The sequence below is a fragment of the Amblyomma mixtum genome, chromosome 10, assembly GCF_055824585.1.
Source record: "Amblyomma mixtum isolate Tamu chromosome 10, ASM5582458v1, whole genome shotgun sequence".
NCBI classification, from domain to species: domain Eukaryota; kingdom Metazoa; phylum Arthropoda; class Arachnida; order Ixodida; family Ixodidae; genus Amblyomma; species Amblyomma mixtum.
This window is the reverse complement of record NC_143021.1, coordinates 121,636,851-121,658,335: the sequence shown is the minus strand read 5'-3', so window position 1 is coordinate 121,658,335 and position 21,485 is coordinate 121,636,851. Positions and strand designations below refer to the sequence as shown.

General features: G+C 50.1%; 1 protein-coding gene across 1 annotated transcript in view; it reads right to left on the bottom strand.

Moving 5' to 3' along the window:
- The window catches only part of LOC149326809 (salivary peroxidase/catechol oxidase-like), a 143,404-nt gene that overhangs the window by 26,199 nt on the left and 95,720 nt on the right, over positions 1 to 21,485 (bottom strand). Inside the window, exons 10-11 of the mRNA XM_089564679.1 lie at positions 10,298 to 10,507; positions 112 to 243 (exon numbers count right to left, since the gene is read on the bottom strand). Coding sequence (XP_089420805.1) covers positions 112 to 243; positions 10,298 to 10,507 — 342 coding nt within the window. The remainder of the gene's footprint in view (positions 1 to 111; positions 244 to 10,297; positions 10,508 to 21,485) is intronic.

Sequence of the window (21,485 nt, the reverse complement as noted above, 5' to 3'; positions counted from 1 at the left end):
GTATTCTACCTATAGTCAGAAAATACAAAGAAAATATATTTATGCAGTGGGGGATTATATTTGCATGCATTTCCTGCGCTTTCTGAGAATAAAAAAACAGGCCTTAGTTACCTGCCGAATTTCCTCACTGGCTGCTTCAGAAGTCCACGGAGCACGCTGTCCTGCACCGCAGAGAAGTCGAAGAGTTGGAAGTACTCCTTGTCCAGCTCCCGAGGCGGCAGTCTCTCTCCGCTGGCACTGAGGCTGCACGCACAGAGGGCGCGGGTGAAGAGGTGTACTCGCGGGAAGCAAGTTTTACAGCGACAGCTATTAAGCCTTTGCACGCAGCAAACGCCATGCCGACTGGCTGAATACAGAGGACACTCGGGTAGTGATCGCTGTTTCTCTCTGCAGAAGACTGTTTCTCTCTGCATTACTCGTAAAAGAAATCCGATAAAACATGCATATATTCTTGGTTCATCCCCGCTTAAGGAAGTCATTTCGGTGAAGTACTTGGGTGTGGCAATCACTCATGATCTGTCATGGAACGCCCACATTGACAACATCTGTTCATCTGCGTTCAGAAAACTATGTTCCCTGAGACATAAAATTCGGAATTCCCCTCCCAATGTAAAGCTTCTTAGTTATCTATCTTTGATCAGGCCAAAACTCGAATACGCGTGTGTAGTCTGGGATCCGCATACGGCATCCAACATAAAGAAGATTGAAAAAATACAAAGGAAGGCAGTTAGGTTTGTGTTCTCTAATTTTCCAAATCTGATTCACCCTCTGAAATAATGCAATTTCATGGTATTCCCCGCCTTGAGTGTCGTCGACAAGGTACTCGTTTAGATTTTCTTTCCCTCTTGCTCAACCGTAAGTTGGGACTTGACCCGTCATTATATCTTTTCCTTCAGCCCGCAAGAAGCACACGCCACTATCACACCAGCCTGTTAGCACCATATTTCGCACGCACAAATCTGTTCAAAGTTTCTTTTTTTCCGCGCACAATAGCGGACTGGAACTATCTGCCCCACACGGACCAACACTGACATATTTGGCATCAGCCATGCTTTGTAATTGTATGCATGTTTCTTTTTCTTTTCTTTTTTTTTCGCCATGTTACTTTTTGTTGCCATGTGATTTTTCTGATTTACTCAGTCTGTACAGTGCCCGTCCTGCTTGGACCTAACCATGGTCTGCAGTATGTACATAAATAAATAAAATAAATAAAATAATCAACACAACCGTTTGCATGCGTTCTCTGAAAGGTGCGCCAGCTTGTGTCCCGGAATGGACGACTTTCCGCACCTCTACCTATCGTAGGCCCCTTCCAGTCGGTATACAAGACCTGGTCCAAATCTCCCGTCTACACTCGGAGAACACGATGAGCAGATAGAGCCTCACCAAACGATGGATAAACAAAAACACAACAGACGCCTCAAAAAACGCCTCCGCGAACTCACATAACAGGCAGTGGACTATGCAGAGAGACTATGCAGAGCTCGGCGTGTGTTCCTTCAAGTTTGTGGTCTTTTTCTGCGCAGTCCTTCAATCAAGACAGCGGACTATGCAAGTCAGCTAGCCGACACTAACTGGCTGGGCCGCTGCAACGCGGCTGCAGGCCAGACGTCTGGCCACAGCACGTGGCGCCTGTTTCGCGCTCTCATCGATCCAATACAAACAAGCACGGAAACCCGACGCCAATTACATAGGGCCTTGCACAACTTTACAGGAACGACAACACAGCTAGCGCACACGCTCAGGGATCAATACCAGAGCACCACAACGGACCCCCGGCCAGTGAAGTACTCGTATGCGAGTGAAGAGAACACGGAGCTGGACACCCCGTTCCAGCTCCACGACTTCTGGGTGGCCTTAAGCAAGATGAAGCGGGGCACTGCACCCGAGAGCGATAAGCTTGCGGTCAAGCTCTTAACCAACCTTCCCGACGCAGCCATTGGCCTTACGGATCTCTCCTTGGGACAACACCTCGTCGCATCACTCTGCCCTCAGGACCGATCCGGGAGGCCAAGGAGATCCGCGTCCTTGGCCTCTTCATACACCACCAACGCAGGGTCGACACCACCCTAGCCAAACTTCGCACGGTGGGAGACCAGGTGGGCCACATGGTCCGCCGGGTCTCCAACAAGCGGGGCGGATTACGAAGCAAGGATGCACTGCGGCTTGCCCATGCTTTCGTAACGAGCAGAATCCTCTACTCAACCCCCTACTTGCACCTGCGCAAACACGGTGATGACCAACTGGAGGTCATCCACCGGAAAGTCATCAAGCGGTCTCTTGACCTCCCCGTCACCACGTAAATCAGAGACTTGACAAGGTGACAGTTCGGGCTAGTGGGTATGCATTATGTTCCATAGCTCAGCAAGAACTCAGGGGATAAACACAAGCGCTAACTTCCACTAAGGCTTTATTTTGTGCACACAAAATTGATACATGAAGAAACAACTATACGTGTCAGATTAGACAAGATAATGTGTGAACAACAACCCTAAAAAGCACACGCAACACGTTTCACCAGTTGGCATATTGCCCCGAGTCTAAAAATGCCATATATTTCTTTGTCAGCGACAATGACGGACTGCTCACGCAGCTTTCAGATCCAGCTCTTTCAAATGCGGCGGCCTCCATAATTTCTCTTGTTAATCTATGCTGAGAAACCCCTATTACCCTTCTCGTCTACGCATACGAAGCTGGTGAAGCGAGGAGTTATGAAGACGTGCTTTTCGAATGCAGTGAGCCCGTCCCGCGCATGCCTGATGAAAAATAGTTTTTATACGCAGGTGGACCGCCTCAGAGCAGCAGGATACCCGAGCCACTTGTTAGTTTCGGTCGCTGAGAGCTTGCATCAGTAGGAAAATGCCAAGAGGACTGTAACTGATGGCGAAGAGGGCAGCAAGGTGGTGGTGGTGCCATATATCCACAAGCTGTCACACTTCCTCAAAAAGGCAGCACAAAAAGTGGGAATTAAGGCGTGCATGTCTGCACCGGAAAGATTGTCCCGCATTTGCAAGGCCACCTTTCCTGACAGCAGGGTTTAGAATAGTTACATGATTCGGCATAAAAAACCCTTTCCTTGGTGACTGCGACATTGCAACTAGCGTGGAAAGCACAAGGACAGCGACAAAAGGAACCGACGGGAAAGCACGGTAGCGTGCTGTCCCGTCTGTTCCTTTTCTCGCTGTCCTTGTGCTTTCCACGCTAGTTGCAATGTCGCAGTCACTAACGAATACACACCAACTAGCCCAGCTGTCTTCTATGATCATAAAAACCCCTTTGTGCCGTGCACTGCGGAAATAATCTACAAGATCCCGCTTTCATGCGGCAAGGCGTACATTCGGCAGTCAGGCAAATTACTGTAATCAGTGGTTAAGCGAGCACCATAGGGAAGTTAGGGGAGGTGGTTCCAGCAATTTGGTACGGCACTGTCGTGCTCGCAAATGCAAGCCTGGTTTTAAAGAATGCCAGGTGACTGGTAAAAATCCGCATAGATTATAACAAGGGAAATAATCGAGGCCGCCGCAATCGAAACAGCTGGACCTGAAAGCTGCGTTCGCAGTCCGTCATTGTCGCCGACAAAGAATGATATGGCATATTTATACTAGGGGCAGTATGCCAACCGGTGAAACGTGTTGCCGGCGCTTTTTAAGGTTGTTGTTCACAAGTTATCTTGTCTAATCTGACACGTATCGTTTTTCTTCATGTATAAATTCTGTGTGCACCAAATAAAGCCTTAGTAAAAGTTAGCGCTTGTGTTAGTGCCCTGAGTTCTTGCTGCGCTATGGAACATAAATCAGGAACTTGTGGCCTTGGGCGTGGTGAACACCTGCCGGGACCTTCGAGAAGCCCACTTAGTCAACCTATACACCCGTCTTACATAGGCCACGTCCAGTCGAGGCCTCTTGGACCGGCTACGCATCAAACACGACTACCATATTAAGGAGAGGGATAGAGTGCCAGAGCCCTTGATACGCGCTTTCCGGGTCCGACCCCTTCCCCGCCACATTTACAGAGAAGACCATAGCGGTCGTCGCCAGGCGCTCGCGCGATACTATGGTCATCATCAACACGTGTATTACGTGGAAGCTGCCGACCAGTACCGGGGGGGGGGGGGGGGGGGTACACGGCCGCAGTCGCGCACAACACAAACACAGTTAACAGGCTCACTTTCAAAGCCTACAGCGTAACACACGTGGAGGAGATTGCCATTGCTCTCGCTATCACTAATCCAAAGTCGAAACACATCATCGCCGACTCGCGAGGGGCCTGTCGGAACTATGAGCTGGGATGGGCTACCTTGCTTGCCCGGCGTATACTGCAATCTAGCTGCCTATACGAAGCATCAACTCCGTGTAACCTGATTTGGGCTCCCGGTAACTAGGGCCTCCAAGGAAACCACCAGGCCGATCAGGCCACACGCACGCTCTTTCCCAGCTCTATCTGTCTGTACTTGGAAGCCTACTCCCAATCAGACAATCTGGTCCTTACATTAAAACTTATCACCGATTACTACAGGGAGGACCACCGACGCTACCCGGCCCCTTGTAAGGGTCTGGATCGCGCTGACGAGCGGTTCTTCATCAAAATTCTCACTAACACTGTACTGTTCCCGGCGGTTCTTAAGCATTTCAGCATATCCTTTGACGCACGTGCCAGATCTGTGGGGAGGTGACTGACACCTTGCACATGGTTCGGGCGTACCAGTCAAACAACCCCACCAGAGAGGAATGGGAGGCAGCCCTGCTCAGCTGTCAGGACCTCAAGGCCCAAAAGGCCTTGTTTCAACGGACGCGGTCGGCGTTGCTTGCCAATGGGGCCCCAAAATACGGGCTCCACATAGTATTTTGACGGTAAGGGGCCAATACCGCCATACCCCGATCACATTTTTGTAATTATTGAATTGTTGATAAATGTTTTCGACCACCACCCATAACGCCACTTTCGAAGCGCCACGCTTAGTGGTCCTAAAGCAGTGACCAGAATGAAGAAAATTGATTTCTGAGGAAACGAATTTGTGTAGTAACTGTCGCAGGTGTCTCTGCGGACACCCGAACCACGCCCTAGGGGAAGGGATAGAGGAGGGAGGGAAAGAAGAAAGAAAGAGCTGCCGTAGTGGAGGTCCCCGGAGTAATTTCTACCACCTGGGGATCTTTGACGGGCACTGACACCGCACAGCAGATGGGCGCCTTTTGCGTTTCGCCCTCATCGATACGCGGACGCCGCGGTCGGGTTCTAACTCGGGTACTCCGGCTCGTTAGACTAACGCCTTAACCACTGAGCCACCGAGGAGGGTAGTTCTGAATTATGTTTCACGGTTTGGACCAAGGCCCGTTTTTCAAGCATTCATTCCTGGATCGAACTTTCATGCGATACAAGTCGGCGATAATAGTGAGAGCAAGCCTGCATCCAAGCGGATGTTGCGACAGGAATGAGGGAGTCAAAAATAAATGAAATATGGCGAAGGACTGAAATGTTAAGTGCACAAAAAACAAACTGAGAGAAAAGTAGAGGGCCACGGAGGTCCGCGAGGGACGAGAGGCCGTGGCACGAGTGCAGAAAGGACCAAAAGCCCAGAAGCGCGAGTACCATGTGGGGTGGGGGGGGGAGATGTCCGGCGGCCCTGGGGATTTAACCGAGCAGTTTAGAATGTGAGGCTGATGCTGCATCCAGGACTAATGGTAGACCGATTCACTGAGCCGAGAACGCAATAGTTAATGACGCTTTATGGTGCAACGGAGATATGCACTCTACCAAGAGAAGAGGACAAACGATATTGTAAAAACATTATTATATTCGCCAACCGCAGACGGTTTTTGCTTAATGACCGTAGCAAGTGTACAGTTGTGACCAGTTTTATGTTTTTCTTTCCCGCCTGTAAGGAAAGCATAACACGATATCCGAAGTAGTTAACACAAAGGAGATTTTCTAATGTTAAGTGATAACGGCAGAGTTTTCACGCCTCCTGATGTCATTTCTTTTGTTGTAGCATAAATGGATTGATCTTTCTCGCATCCCTTTTATATCGGGGATGTCATATATTCCTAACAAAAATTAAATTCTCTGTTTTATTCATTTTGTGCTTCTCTTTTACTGGTAGTTGCCGTAACAGTATATATGCGCGATATATACCGGTAATTATACGCTCCGCCATGTTTTAAGTTTATTTTACCACAAAGCAAGAAATTGATACATGAGATGTGGTAGAGAAGGTGGGAAAAAAGCTACACATTAGTATCTTGACTAGCCCCACCTCCCAGTAACTGACAGCGGACGCTTTGACAAAGGTTAGTAGCACAGATTCACGCAACGAATATTACGACTACGAAGTTAGTTTGCAAACGATAGAGATCAAATTCAAACAACTCTATTACATAAGGAATTGGAATGAACAGTGAAGTATTAGCAAGCATTATACAAAAAGTAAATACAAGTCATGTTTAGAAAGTGCGCGCAATTTCTCTCTTCGGAGGTGGTATTTATTTAAAATCTGTGGAATGCTAGAGTGAACCATCTGAAATCCATAATTCGTGCGAGATCTTGGAACGTGCCATAGTTCTGTGTACTTCATTAAGCGTAAAGATGTGTTTCTTTTCAAATTTCCCAATGTTGTGAGAGTATGTGTGCCTTTACGTATTTCAGATTTAAGTGTTGACAGTACCTTAAAGTCCTACAGGTTTTGTAATTTCACAATTTTGAGTTTAGTGAACAATGGAGATGCGTGGGCATCATAAGGCTGCTTTGAAATCAGTCGTAGATCTTTTTTTTTAACTATTATTAGGTTATACATTGCCTTCATGGTGCCGTTTCCCCAGACTAAATGGCATTAGCGCAAATGTGATTCGAACAAGGCTACATAAATTAGACGGTTTTGTTGGATTGAGAGAAAAAACATACACTTCCTTAGCATACCTTAGCATGCCTTCGAGAGTTTAGTGCGCAGGTAGTCAGTCTGATGCTCCCAAACCATAAATTCATTAAATATTACTCCCAAGGATTTAGCATCGAGAGAGATTTCAATAACAGAGTCATTTAACTTTAGCATCTCATCGAAGGTTCGTGGGACAGATTTTGGACGGAATAAGACAGCTTTTGTTTTAGAAGAATTTATCAGTAATGAATTCCCGAGAGACCATGCACTAAGTTTACTCAGAATAAGATTTCCACGCTTTATTAGGTCATTAGCATCTGTTCCTGTTAAAAAGATACTTGTGTCATCTGCATACATAATATAATTAGCAGAGTTTTCAATGTTTACGAGATCGTGTATGTATATAATGAACAAAAGCGGCCCCAGGATACTGCCTTGGGGAACGCCACATTTAATATCGCGGGCAGTTGATAATTCTCGGTCAACGCAAACGGATTGATACCTTCCTGATAAATAGCTCCTTAACAAATCAGCTGTTATACCTCGAATTCCATAACAAAACAGCTTTTCTAACATAGTAGTGTGATTTATTCTGTCGAAGGCTTTCGATAAATCGATAAAAATACCTAGTGTTAGCAGTTTATTCTCAATGTTGCGAAGTACTAATTCCTTTTGGTGTAACAAAGCTACCTCCGTTGATAAACCTGGTCTGAAACCATACTGAGCTGAAGTAATAAGGGAATGCCTATCGAGGAAAGTGAGGAGCCTAGAGTGAATAATTTTTTCTAACGGTTTCGCAAACAACGGCAAAGTAGATATAGGCCTATAGTTACCTAAATTATTTTTGTCACCGCTTTTGAACAAGACTATTACTTTTGCTATTTTCATTTTCTGAGGAAATATTCCGGTACTTAAAACTAGATTGTAAATACGCGTTATGCATGGAGTGATAATGTCTAGCACGAAAATAGCAAAAGTGTCTCTTCACACAGACAGCACTCAACCGCACACTAGCTACGGCGTTCGAAGGCCGAGCCCAATGGGGCGGGAAATGATGCCGGCTGCTGCCTAAATGGATGCGAAATGCAGTATGGTCCGTGGGGTGCGTTGAAGGTAACCAACAGTTGCTACCCGAATTTTTTTTTATTTCTGCCATTGATCAATGGAACACTAGTTTTTGAATTGCTCGATGCCTGAAAGATAACTGATTACAGAGCAGAAAACAAAAACACCGCGTGCCGCCAGTGCGATTCGAACCCACGACCTCCGCAAGTCTGTTATGCTGCTTTACCAACCAAGGCATGACGGCTGCTTTCCAGGATGTATACGTTGCGTGTGGCCTAACCTTGAGAATGTTCACCAGGCCATCTTCATCCGTAACGGCGGACAAAGAATGTCCTGCATTGCCGCAAGTGCTGCGTGGATCATGCTAAAAAAAATTTGCTGAGGTTTAGCTCTGGTTAAACCGGGCAAGTTGCGTAAGTAAGCAGCAACTGTTTTGCCCGAGGCGAACGCGTGTATTTATTCCCCGTTTCCCTCCCGCTTCCTCTCTCTCTGCACATTCCGACACATGCGTAGAGAGCGCGCGATTAGGCGCGCGGCAGCGGCGGCGGTGCAGTGACGGTCCTCCCGCCTGGTGGAGCGCAGCTGAAACTATTGCTATGACAACGGCGCTCCATCTGTTTGATCTCGGCCACAACCGGCAGCTACGCTACGGCTCGAAACCTGGCGCAGTATTGCTTACGCAATAAAAGCGAGGACGGCAGCTGGGCAACTGCATCAATCAAAAATGCCAGAACCAAGGTCTTCGTTAAGCTATTCAGCAGAAAACGACAGGGTAAGGAGGGGCTCGCTACCGCTTACATACCCGTTGAAGCAACGCAAATGGTAGAAATTGGTCCGCAACGCGGCACTACCAAGACTCTGATATCCCGTGGGGAGCTTTGTGACATTATACCCTCAAGTCATGCACGTAATATACTGCCTTCGATCCCGGAAATTCCATGCGTGACGACTTGTTTTTGCGCGAAAATCCACTTTTTCTGCATTGCACACGAAATAATTGGTTTGATTTGGATTGATTTATGAGGTATAAGTCCCAAAGCGACTCAGGCACTGTACACGGGCCTCCAGAATTTCGACTCCATCAAAATTTCACCACCACGGCCGAGATCGAACCCGCGCCTTTCGGGTCAGCAGCCGAGCACCATAACCACTGAGCCACCCCGGCGGCCCGAGATGGTTGCTATCATACGTGTCGCTTGTCCGATGAACCCCGTACGCCTCGGAAACCTCCCAATTCCTAGGCTGCACCCCCAACAGTGTCACGGATGCCGCGTCATAATGTACGATGCCTCTTGAAAGGACTGGTGCCAAGCGGCGATGACAGAACACTCGTGGCTCTCTATGCCTTCCAGTTGGGCTTAGTATGGAACTCTTAGCCGTTGGAAAGCGGAATAACACACTAGATGGTCGCTAACTGCTTAGTGGCATGATCATTACCCACGCATGCCTTCCTCTAACATTTTTTTTTACTTTTATGAATTTTTTGAGAGTTTTAAAATAAAAGGTAAGTGAAAACCGGAAGCCCACAGTTTTCGACCCCTTTTTCTAAGGTGGTACGAAAGCGCTTGAATGCACGGAATAGTGACTCGGTGCTTTTGCCGTTTTTACTCTGGTGCGACAGCCGGCCTCCACCTCCCTTATGGTGTCTTAAATACACTGAAACCAACATTACCCAAGTGGTTACCTGTGTTAGCTTTGACAAGGTACTATCGGGGACAAAAGTGGTGCACTCCACGCTGCGAGAGCGGGAGCAGCGGAAAACTGTGGCATTTTGGCGGGCTCTAGCCCGCCAAAATGCCACAGTTATGGCGAAACATTGCCACGAAACATTGAAATGAGCCAAGCGACACGCCTGCTGATAATGACGGTCACGCATTGGCTGTCTCGATCCCAGATGCCGCCTGTAGATCGCGTTGCAACGCAGTTTTCCTTTGCTCCGGCTCTTGCTGCGTGCAGTATACCACTTTTGTTTGCGATAGTATGTGCGAGTGCTTGATTGGTTGCGCTGGTATATTTGAGGAGTGCGTGCTGTAATGCTCAGTGGAAGTCTGTCGTTCTTCCTGTGCTTCCGTGTCACGCCTGCGCCTTTTGATCCGCTAGCAGTCATGAATTAAGGAGTCTTTTAAAAGGTGTTCCGACAATAGGGCGACTCAGAGCAATATGCGAATACCAGGGTCAGAATGATTCTTTTCCAAGTCCAATCCTCTTCGCTCATAATTCTTCTTAGGCCTTCATCGTCACCGTGACGCGGCAGGTTATAAGAAATAATTATCGTATATTTAAACGAATTCTCCAATTATGGCTGCCAAGTTCGCTCTAAGTGATCCATCGCGGCACTTCCTTATGATGCAAACAGACGCTTACCGCAGGAATTCACCGTCAATGTTGGAATGCATGAAGCGAAAGGCAGCAGTGGCAAACTCGTTGATCGAAGTCGCGTCCACCGACTTGTCGTACTGCGTGAAGCCCGAGGCGAGTGGGCGAAGGTTGTTCGCCGCTGTTATCTGGTCTCCCAGGAGCGCAGGCAGGAATTCGTTGTAGACAACATGCTGGTACTCAGCTTCCACTATTCTCCTGCACGAAAATAAGAGGGACGTCGGGGATTACAGAGGCTGACATGAAAAGAACTGCGTGGGTGCATAAGTCCCCTAAAGGGATACTGAACCGAACTTTTGGAGCTGCTCTTTTCGATGTAAACAAGAGCTTGACAGCTAAAATTGATAAATGCGACAAGCCTTTTAGCGAAAAGGGCGGAGAACACGTTTTTTTTTCGCGATTTATTGCCGTATCGCTGCACCTGGCGGCCGCCTGTGGAAGATTCGACTAAATGTCATTACACCCGCGCGCACACCGTTACCGCAGAAGCACGGCTGCCATCGCTACTCGCGGCTTTCCCAGTTTTTAGTTTTGCGTCGGCCGCTCGTCGTCTGTCTGTCGTCTGCTCACGGCGTACACAGATATGTCAAGATGCTAATCGTATGCATAACCGCATGCACGCTTACGTAAGCTAAATGCAGCCATTTTTTCAGGACCTTACGCCATTTCTAACATTCTCACTTTTAAAACAGAGGCCCGACGATGATCAGACTAGTGGCGCCATCTGGTGGTTAGGAGGGGAACCGTTGTTTTCAACAAACCGACGCCCTCTTAAGCCTAAAGGGGGCAGAATCGTCACTCTAAATAAAAAATAAAGCAAATTTATTTCTCGTACGTTTTCTTATCACCGACAGGGGAGGAAGCGAAAGACCGGTGGCCCATTTATGGCCACTGAACGCGCTGAATAAGGTAGTTAAAACGACGAATCCGGTCCGAAGCGAGGCTTCATGCATCAAAGGGCGCTGCCATATTTGTCGCCGCGGGAAAGAAAGGGGATGCCATGACGTCACGCTTTTCGCGTCGCGCCGGCCGGGCGGGCTTGGCGCGCGCTCCAGAAACATCGAAAATAAAACCATCTGCTGAAAAATATGCGCAGTGGCGACTAGATTTAGATGTAATCACTTTTCTAGAATCTGTTTTTAGCGCATTTGTTCAGTTTTAAGATCTTCCTTCAGTATCCCTTTAAGGGCGGGATGCGAAAACGTTAAATTTCACATATGTCACACCATCTGCTGCAATCTGTATGCGTGCTGGCGTCAGCTTCTTCGCCATTGAGGACCCATCAACCGACATGTTCGGACTGCTAGCTGTAGTAGCTAGTATCCGCTATTGTTTAAGAGCGCCGACATTTGAATATATCTCCTCGTTTTTCTAATTTTTGATTCTGTGCTCAATCTCTGTTGGTGTCGAGAAATAAGATTGCTCCGATCCCGGTGGCCAGGCTACGATGATGTCACAAGATAACGTAACATCTTTCGCCCAGCCAGGGTGGCTTTTGAGGGTAGGTTGTGATGACGTTGCAAGGTCACGTGGCCTATCTTTGAAAAATCAGCGAATTCTGTCTAGGACATCGGGGGCGTATTGGTGGGACGACAACTGCAGTGATATCGCATTAAAACCTTTTAAGGAGGTCATAGTAAAAGGTTGGAAATCGAGATGGCGAGCTGCCTGAGTGCTGTGGGTATATCGTCCTTCAAGTGGCATTTTTCACTACTATTCTAGAACACCAGAAGAGGGAAGCCAAGCTGAAACGTTTCGCTGATAAGCACAGGTTGTATCCGACTTGTTTTTAACCCATGAACACGACTGCGTAGAAACCAAACACGCAGCTCTTTTCGGCGAGTATGCTACACGTAGCAGCTATTTGTTTGCGTCAGGGGAATTTAGGATCCCTCTTGTCACAGATACGCTGTTTCTTCATGCCACCTAGCTAACGCAGTAAAGGATATTTCGCGAAAATTTGAGAGTACGGTTAAGCTTCGCTGATGGGCATTGTGACGACCCCACATAATGCGCAGGTCGACACGGGACGGAGGGGCAAGAAGACACCGTATGGCTCAGTTTAAACAAAATGATGTAATCAATAATTATACATGGTACATCAGAGGCTGGGGTATCTGAGCTTACGTGGCGACGCCGTCATGGGGGCGATGGAGGGGCTCCGGAGTTTCGATCCGTCGGGGGCTGGCAGAAACCGCGCGCCGTCCGGCTTCGGCGCTCAAGGACCCTTTTCGTGAACGATGTTGTCCTCAGCGTGCGTTTCGTCCGCACTCGCCAGCTATATCTGCTCCGCCGGCCACGCCCGATCTCCTGTCTCCCCGGCTGGATTGTTTCTTTCTTCCTCCTTTCCACGGCGGCGCCGCGGCACCCCCGACCTCCCTCGTTGGAATGTCGCTTGTCTCCCGCCGGCAGCTTTCTTCTCTTGTCGGGTTGTCAGCCTCTCCTGTGTCCTTGTACGGCCAGGCAGCCTAATTGGGCTGGCTTTCCCTCCCGCCGGCGCCTTTGTACCATTGTACCCCTTCAGTGGCTTGCCGCCGCTGGGGGCTCCGTCAACGCCGCGCCGCCGAACGCGGACCGTACCCCTTCAGTGGCTTTGCCGCCGCTGGGGGCTGCGTCTAGGCGGCGCCGCCGAACGCGGACCGTTTAAGGGGAGACAAGGGAGTAGGACGGTTGAGCACAGAGAAGATTCCGCCGAAGATATGGGCCCTGGTAGCTCACGCACGGAACGTCACACTCGCTCACCCTCCAGAAGAATGTTCTCCGAACATTTGAGTCCAGGCAGCTCCCCTTCTTTTTCTGAATCGCCTCGCACATTCCGTCCGACAAAACACTTTTCGCTGCACACAACACCACTGCACTGCACCATATGCCGCAGCTGTCATAACTGGCGTCTCCAGGGGCAGCACTGATCTTCTTTCACAGACAAACATGAAACTCAGCACCCAAGCCTCTCCTTGCTAGTCCAAACTGGACGAAATAAATTTACCACAGTTACAAAGGAGCTCCCACTTCCAGCACAATCACGGCACAGACAAAAAAAAATATAGATAACGAAAGGAAGTCGGGCATGTTCTGCATCCTGTGTAAAAGTGTTACTTAATGACAGAAAGGCTTAACTAGCAACTCCGATATTTTAACACATAAGCACATAGCAATGTTATGAGCTGCAGCATTACACAGTCTTAACCAGTCCCCAACTCCGCTCTGTTTACGCCATTAGTCCGACTTAGCTTTCCGATTTCGAAGCGGATATCGGCGTTCATGAGTCGTACCAAGTAATTCTGTGACCCCTTGTCTGCTTTGAGACTCGCGAGGGCTCGTGGCAGGAGCCTCTCTTGGCATTATCTGCGCGGCAACCTCGCGCGCTCCTTCTTCCAGCAATGCATGAAGTAAATCCGGTGGCATTCCTGCCGTAACCTCTGGCGCTTGCCGAACAAATGCAGGAGAGGGCGTTTCTTGCGAACAATCTGCGCGCTCCGCTTCACTTCGGTCCCCATCAAAATCTGCGCTTTCCCCTTCCTCATTTCGTGAATACTGAACCGGTGCCGACTTGAGGCGATTTGCGTGTATCCTTATCAAGCGGCGGTTCACGTCTCGGACCCTGAAGTTTACCGGAGAAAGCTTCTCGACAACCTCGCACGGTCCTCTCCACCTCGTCTGCAACTTACGAGCCAACCCGATCTGTCTTTGGCAGTTTTCGATGTACACGCTGTCCCCCACATCAAACGGCGCGTCTCTAGCACCGCGATCGTGCACCTCCTTCCTGCGCTTCGCCGCTTTCTTTAAGGCCTCCTTTGCGATGTCCCTCGCAACTTGCAAGCGCGATTCTAGCTCAACCTTATAGTCGTCCAGTGAAGCGAATGGGACACGACGGGGGCCCTCTGGCACTTCACTAGGCTGGTCCGGGTCTCGGCCGTAGAGAGGAAAGAATGGCGATTCGCCCGTGCTCTCGTGTGCTGCGGAATTGTAGGCAAACATTGCATACGGGAGCCACAAGTCCCAGTCCCGCTGGTCGCGCGAAACAAAATGCGACAGGAACCCGGCCACGGTTTGGTTTAGTCGCTCCACCGCGCCGTTGCAAGCCGGATGGTACGGTGTTGTCTGCTTCTTAGTGATCTTAAGCAGCTCGCAAACTCTCCTCATTAGCTGCGACACGAAGTTCGTTCCCCGATCTGTCAAGAGTTGCCTCGGAGACCCATGTCGGAGCACGATCTGTTCGACAAATGCTCCTGCAACCGTGTCTGCTTTCTGATCTGGGAGTGCTACCGCTTCCGCGTATTTTGAAAGGTGATCGACAAATACTAAAATGTACCTGTTTCCAGAAGTGGTCGTGGGCAATGGGCCCATTATATCCATACCTGTTCGCTCGAAAGGAGCCGAAACCTCAGGGAACGGCTGAATTGGTGCTGGCCTGCGTCCCTTGGGTGTTTTTCTTTCGAGACAGGAATGACACTTCGCACAGTAGTCTCTAACATCCTGTCGCATGCCACTCCAAAAGTACAAACGCTCGACGCGCCTGCGTGTCTTCGCTACGCCAAAATGGCCGGCGCACGGCGCATCGTGGAACGCGCGAAGAACCCTTTCTGTCCACGACCGAGGTATGACGACTCTCTCCCAAGCGGTTTTCTCTGGTCTCCCTTTCCTGGTTGGCCTCGTGCGCCGACACAGGGTGCCGTCTTCGCCAATGAAATAACCTAGATGTTCGGGGTGAGATGGTGCGCCCTCTAAGCTTTCGATTATTCGCTTCAGGTCAGGATCTTTGCACTGCTCTGTGCGTAATTCGGCGGGGTCGACTACGGGGACAAACTCATCTATAGTTGACACGGCAGCTGTGCGGCTGAGCGCATCAGCATTCAGATGTGTCTTTCCTGACTTGTGCTCCACCTCAAAGCAGTATTCCTGCAGCTGTAGATTCCATCTAGCGAGTCGCGAGCTAGGGTCCCTGACACTCATCACCCATTTCAGAGGATGGCAGTCTGTGACTAGCTTGAATTGGCGGTCGTAAAGGTAGCATCTGAAGTGCTTTACTGCCCAGACAACGGCGAGGCACTCCCTTTCTGTAGCTCCGTACTTCTGCTCTGTGGGGCTCAGCTGTCGGCTAGCAAAAGCCACGGGATGTTCTTTGCCCTCGATAACCTGAGATAACACGGCACCAACTGCGAACTTTGACGCATCTGTGGCCAAAACGAAGGGCAAATTAAAATCCGGGTGGCGCAACAGCGGTGCACTCATTAGCTTCCTCTTCAGGGCCCCAAAAGCATCCTCCTCGTCTTTGCACCAGCGAAAGGCGACATTTTTGGCTGTTAAGGCAGTGAGCGGCTTAGCGAGCTTGGCGAACTCCTATATGTGCCTTCGGTAGTAACCGATCAGGCCGAGAAACTGCCGGACCTGGCGGACACTAGTCGGGGATGGAAAATCCGAGACACACCTTAGTTTCTCAGGGTCCGGTCGCACGCCGTCAGCTGAAACAACGTGCCCGAGGTATTTCACCTCGTTTTTGAGGAATTGGCACTTAGAAGGCTTCAGCTTGAGACCAGCTCCTCTTAGTCGCACCAAACCCTGCTCAATATCGCGCAAGTGGTTCTCAAAACTGTCACTGTATATGATTATGTCATCCATATACACGAAGCACAGCTTCCCCAGAAGACCCGCCAGGATAACATCAGCGGTTCTCTGCCAGACAGCAGGGCTGTTGACCAGACCCATCGGCATTCTTTTCCATTCATAGTGCCCTGAGGGCGTGTTGAATGCCGTTTTCTCAGCATCTGCCGGATCCATTGCTATCTGCCAGAATCCCGCCGCCATGTCCACTACCGTGAAGTACCTGGCAGAGCCCAACTGAGAAAGCGTCTCCTGTATATTGGGAATGGGGTATGGATCGATGCGAGTTACGGCATTTAGTTTGCGGTAGTCCACCACCAATCGATACGAGCCATCTGGCTTTTCCACCAATAGTGCCGGTGCTCCCCATGGTGACTTTGAGTGTTCGACAATGCCGCGATCAATAAGGTCCTGCACCTGCCGCTCCATCTCCTCACGTTGGGAGTAAGGGATCCTGTACGCACGTTGGTAAACGGGCGATGAAGTGCCGGTTTCTATCCTGTGCTTTATAACGCCACAGCAGCCCAAATCCAGGTTGGACGCGGCGAATACCTCTGAGTAGTCGATCAGCAAACCAGCCAGAGCCTCCCTCTCCCTGGATTTTACGTGGGAAAGATCGAACAACGCATTTGGAGGAGCCGAAGGACTAGCATGCTCTACAGTTGCGAGTACCGTATCGGTGGGCTCATGTTTCTCTATCGCAGAGGTGAAGAAAGCCAATGTTTTGTTCTTGGGAAGGCTCAGTGGCTGCTGGCTACAGTTACCACCCGTAGGGGCACTCTGTGGGCGTCATTAACAGTCACGAGGCACGCGGCTGCCTTCAGGCCATTACTAAGAGAGTCGACCGGTTCAAGCACTCCCACGGCGCCGCTCTCTACATCTGCAGGCACATAAGCGAACAAAATGTGCTCCGACCACGGAAGGACGAACGCCTCATCGACCAGCTTTACGGCAACCCGCGAATATACTTTCTCTAATGATCCCAATGTTTGACGGGTGTCAATATCGGTACTGCGAATCTCAGCCCTGCTCCTGTTCAAAAACGGAACTTTTGAGCCCCCCGCATTAACTTCTTCCTCAGAGAATGAGACTACTACCTTCCCTTTTCTCAAAAAATCCTGCCCTAATATACCTGACACTCCGTTTGGCGGAGACACCGTGTCCGGGCATACGTAGCAGGGGTGCTCCAATGCAATTCCGCCGAGAGTGAAGTGTAACCGGTAGAGCCCACTTATGCCAAGAGGATACCCCGTTATGCCTAGAAATTTGGTTGCCATACCACCAGACGCTTCCAACACCTCGCGGTCCCCTTTCCTTCGAAGCGTGTTAAAGCTGCTTTCCTTAAGCAAGGTCACCTTTGACCCCGTGTCTATCAACAATTCCATGCAACAACCATTTAACTTGCAACGCACAACAGGGCATGCCTCGTCGGCCACACAAACCACCACCACCTCATTACCCACTGCTCCCTCCCCACACTCATCAGGATGGGGAGGACAACCTAGTTTTTTGTCCCTGTATCTGGAGCCTCGCTGTAGGCTTGCTTAGGGCGTGTCTCGCCTGCTTCTCTTTGTGGCTCCCCACGGCGCACGTTTGGGCAGAACCTTGCGATGTGTCCGCGACCCTGGCACGCAAAGCACACGATTTCTTCAAAATCTCGCATACCGCGCCTGTAGCTTTGTGGCGGTCTCCGGTTTCCAGCGAATGGGCGCCGTTGAGCGCCCGCTTCAACCTGGCGTTCCACCTGCTGAGATAGCAGCTGCTCTAAGCGATCTAACCGCTCTGTAGAGAGCAACCTCAGGGTTGGGCACCGCTCTCTCTATGACGCGAACTCTCGCTGCGGCCGCCGTTAGCGCCTCATTTCGTTCCTCATCCAATGCGGCCGCCACGGCTTGGTCGAAATTGCTCGGCTTGCGCGAGAGCACGAACCGGCGCACGGGGTTTTGCAGACCAGCCACAAACAAAGCGGTCATTTCCTCTTTAAGTAGGTCCTCCGCGTATTTCTTCTTTAGCTGGTCTCCTTCCTCCTCCCTACTCAGCGTATCGCGCGCTAGGCGCTGAAGCCGCGACGCAAACGTTCGCACGTCCTCCCCTACCATCTGTCCGGCGTCACGGAACCTCTGTACCCGCACATGACGTGTTTCAGTGTCGAAATGCTCGAACGCGAGCTTCTTAAATTCCGCAAATGATTTTGTGGATTTTACTTTTTCGTCTCGCCAAGCAAAATCATGAGCAGCTCCTGCCATCTTGCACCTCGCCATTCCCAGCATTTGAGCATCGGACCATCCCCCCATTTTCCCAATCTCTTCTAGCATGGAAAAGAAATCGCAGATTGGAACCCCTGTCTTATCCCCCGTAAACGTCGGAATGACGCTTCCTAATGCCAGCATGCTTGCTCCGAGCGACGGCTGTGGAGTGGGAGCTCCGTCAGTTACAGACATTTTTTTCCGCTCCAGCCCTCCGGTGCCTCAAGCCTCTCAAATGGGGGTCAAAGTCCCACAATCAGTCCCGTGATTCCCCTTTCATTACAATTTTGAAGTCATGAATGTCGCAGCATTCAGAGGACATTTGCTTTTTAGACACCACTTCTGACACCAGTGTGACGACCCGACATAATGCGCAGGTCCACACGGGACGGAGAGGCAAGAAGACACCGTATGGCTCAGTTTAAACAAAATGATGTAATCAATAATTATACATGGTACATCAGAGGCTGGGGTGTCCGAGCTTACGTGGCGACGCCGTCATGGAGGCGATGGAGGGGCTCCGGAGTTGCGATCCGTCGGTGGCTGGCAGAAACCGCGCGCCGTCCGGCTTCGGCGCTCAAGGACCCTTTTCGTGAACGATGTTGTCCTCAGCGTGCGTTTCGTCCGCACTCGCCAGCTATATCTGCTCCGCCGGCCACGCCCGATCTCCTGTCTCCCCGGCTGGATTGTTTCTTTCTTCCTCCTTTCCACGGCGGCGCCGCGGCACCCCCGACCTCCCTCGTTGGAATGTCGTTTGTCTCCCGCCGGCAGTTTTCTTCTCTTGTCGGGTTGTCAGCCTCTCCTGTGTCCTTGTACGGCCAGGCAGCCTAATTGGGCTGGCTTTCCCTCCCGCCGGCGCCTTTGTACCATTGTACCCCTTCAGTGGCTTGCCGCCGCTGGGGGCTCCGTCAACGCGGCGCCGCCGAACGCGGACAGTTCAAGGGGAGACAAGGGAGTAGGACGGTTGAGCACAGAGAAGATTCCGCCGAAGATATGGGCCCTGGTAGCTCACGCACGGAACGTCACAGCATGTTGCGATAGCGGTAATGTGTCCCTTCAGTGGCCTGGGGCCCTCATTGCGTATCACTTTGCAGACACAGATACTGAATTTCATCATCACATAAAGCTCTTGAGGGTAAAATGCAATTGCATTAGAGATCCTTCTCTGTCGACTATCTGCCTACCTGCCGGTGCACAACTGGTCTTTCACTAATTTGCATTAATAGACAGTCCTCATACCAGTCCTGGCGCACTGGTGCATGGGTTAAGCGATGCGCCACTAACCCGACAGATGGCCATTTCCAACACAGCCACTGGTGGACTCGTAAAATTCACGCTGATGTACCCGAGCAACCACTCGCGATAAGTGCAACCAGCCACGATAGGAGGGATGTCACGACGTCACAAGGTCACGAGATCCAGATGGAAGGCGGACTGCTTGCTTTTTCGCGCACAACGCCGACGATGACGGCGACGAAGCCGGGTTTTCTGCGGAACGTATGACTTTACGCAATGTAGTTAGAGCTCGATATCACGCACCCTACCGTTTTTTTTTCACGAACATTTCTCAACCACAAAAAATGCCACTTTTTTTTTCTGAATTTCTGGCATGATGTGCATCTTCGAAACAGAAATCAATCCTGCAATCTCTCGAATGCTGATGGGATTCCGGGTACCCTTGTACCCGGACGCTGCGATTTTCTACAGTTGCGGCACATTGTACGAAGTTTTCTAAATGCGTGCAAATTGTTCATTGGTACTCTGTTCAACATCAAACAAACTGGCTTTATTGAGTGCTGGATATACACCTCAGAGGGATAATATTTTTAGATCGAAATATCCGGCGGCGCCTGAAGGGCACCGTTCGTGATGGAGGAAAAAAATTTGAGGGCACTTAAGTCTGCTTACGTGGAGGAATGCGAAAGTGTTTGTGTTTTGAGGAACGGAAAGGTCTTTGAGCAAATGAAAGGGCGCAGAGGCTCTCATATCTCGAAATCCTGGTGAACATCTCAGCGGCAACCTGAATATGCTACAGAAGATATACATGTCCTTGGACCGGACCCCTGCCGAAGCTAGCCTCCAACTTGAATAAAAGATGTAAGCACATATAAATGCTATGACACCACCCGCAGGAATGCAGTACGACGAGCGGTTGCTGAAAATCTTGATGAATGTCCTGTAAATATTGCCACCACGTTCAGTTCAACCAGTGATGCCATCGCTGGGATTTGATGTGCACCTAGCTGCATTACTCTCACCAGCCCACCCAACATTCTGCCGCCTCCTGCTACGCTTGCCTTATCTTGCAATCCACTCCGTTACCCTTAAGGACCAGCGCTCATCTTGCCTTCGCATTGCCCAAGCCTTCATGTCTTCTTCTTGATTTCGACTAGGATGTCCGTAACCCGCTTTTTATTCCTCACTCCCTCTGCCCGCTTTCGTCTCTTAAAGGGACACTGAAGCACTTTTTGTGAAAATCGGGCTGGCAGCGGCGTCGTATAGTTTTCCATGCTGTATGCTCGAATATCGACTCCAAATAAGTCAAACACCAGTGCAAATTGCCTTTTTCTAGCAGAAATATTCGTCCTGCGCCGCGGGGAACACCGTGGGGCGCGCAGCCGCCTGTGATTGGTCAAGAGGTCGTGACGACACACTGAGGACCGGAGAAGATGCCGATATGGATCCGGCGCTGCGCTGAGGGGTGATCGCAGCTTTCCGTGGTGTTGTAATCGCGAATATGGCGACTATGTTTTCCCTGACCGCAATAGAAAAGGATACTACAGTTTGCTCATTCCAAGTAACACCTGAAACCAAAAAAGACGCAATCAAAAAATTCTGCGCCTAGCACTAGCATACGCCAGCGTGAAAGACGCGTATGGATTCCATGCCTAAAAGGTGCCCGCAAAACCTCGGCTCGTATTCTCGGGAAGGAAGGGGTGCGAACAATACCCAAGCTGATTTTCACCACCGGACACCTCCTGGCTCGCCCGAAAGAGCGTCATCCTAAAGAAAAGTCCAAGGCGTTGTGTACAAAAAACTCTGCTCTCAGTACCCGGCGTTGTAGGTTGGGGCAACAAAGTATTTCAAGGCATCGATGAAGCAGCACAAAGCTGATGTCAAAATCAGTGAACCGCAGTGGCCAAGCACTGCGAGACATGTGACCACAAAATAGTGATGCAATCATTGTGCGTTGCAAACAAAGACAAATCCGCGCACAAGGCTGCTGCTTCAGTCGTTGCGCGTTCAGCAGATGCCGGGAAATATTAATCGCTTCCTCGGAAACGTACGCCCTTCCTAGATTTGCAGTTTAGGCTGAGTGACTTGGTGGT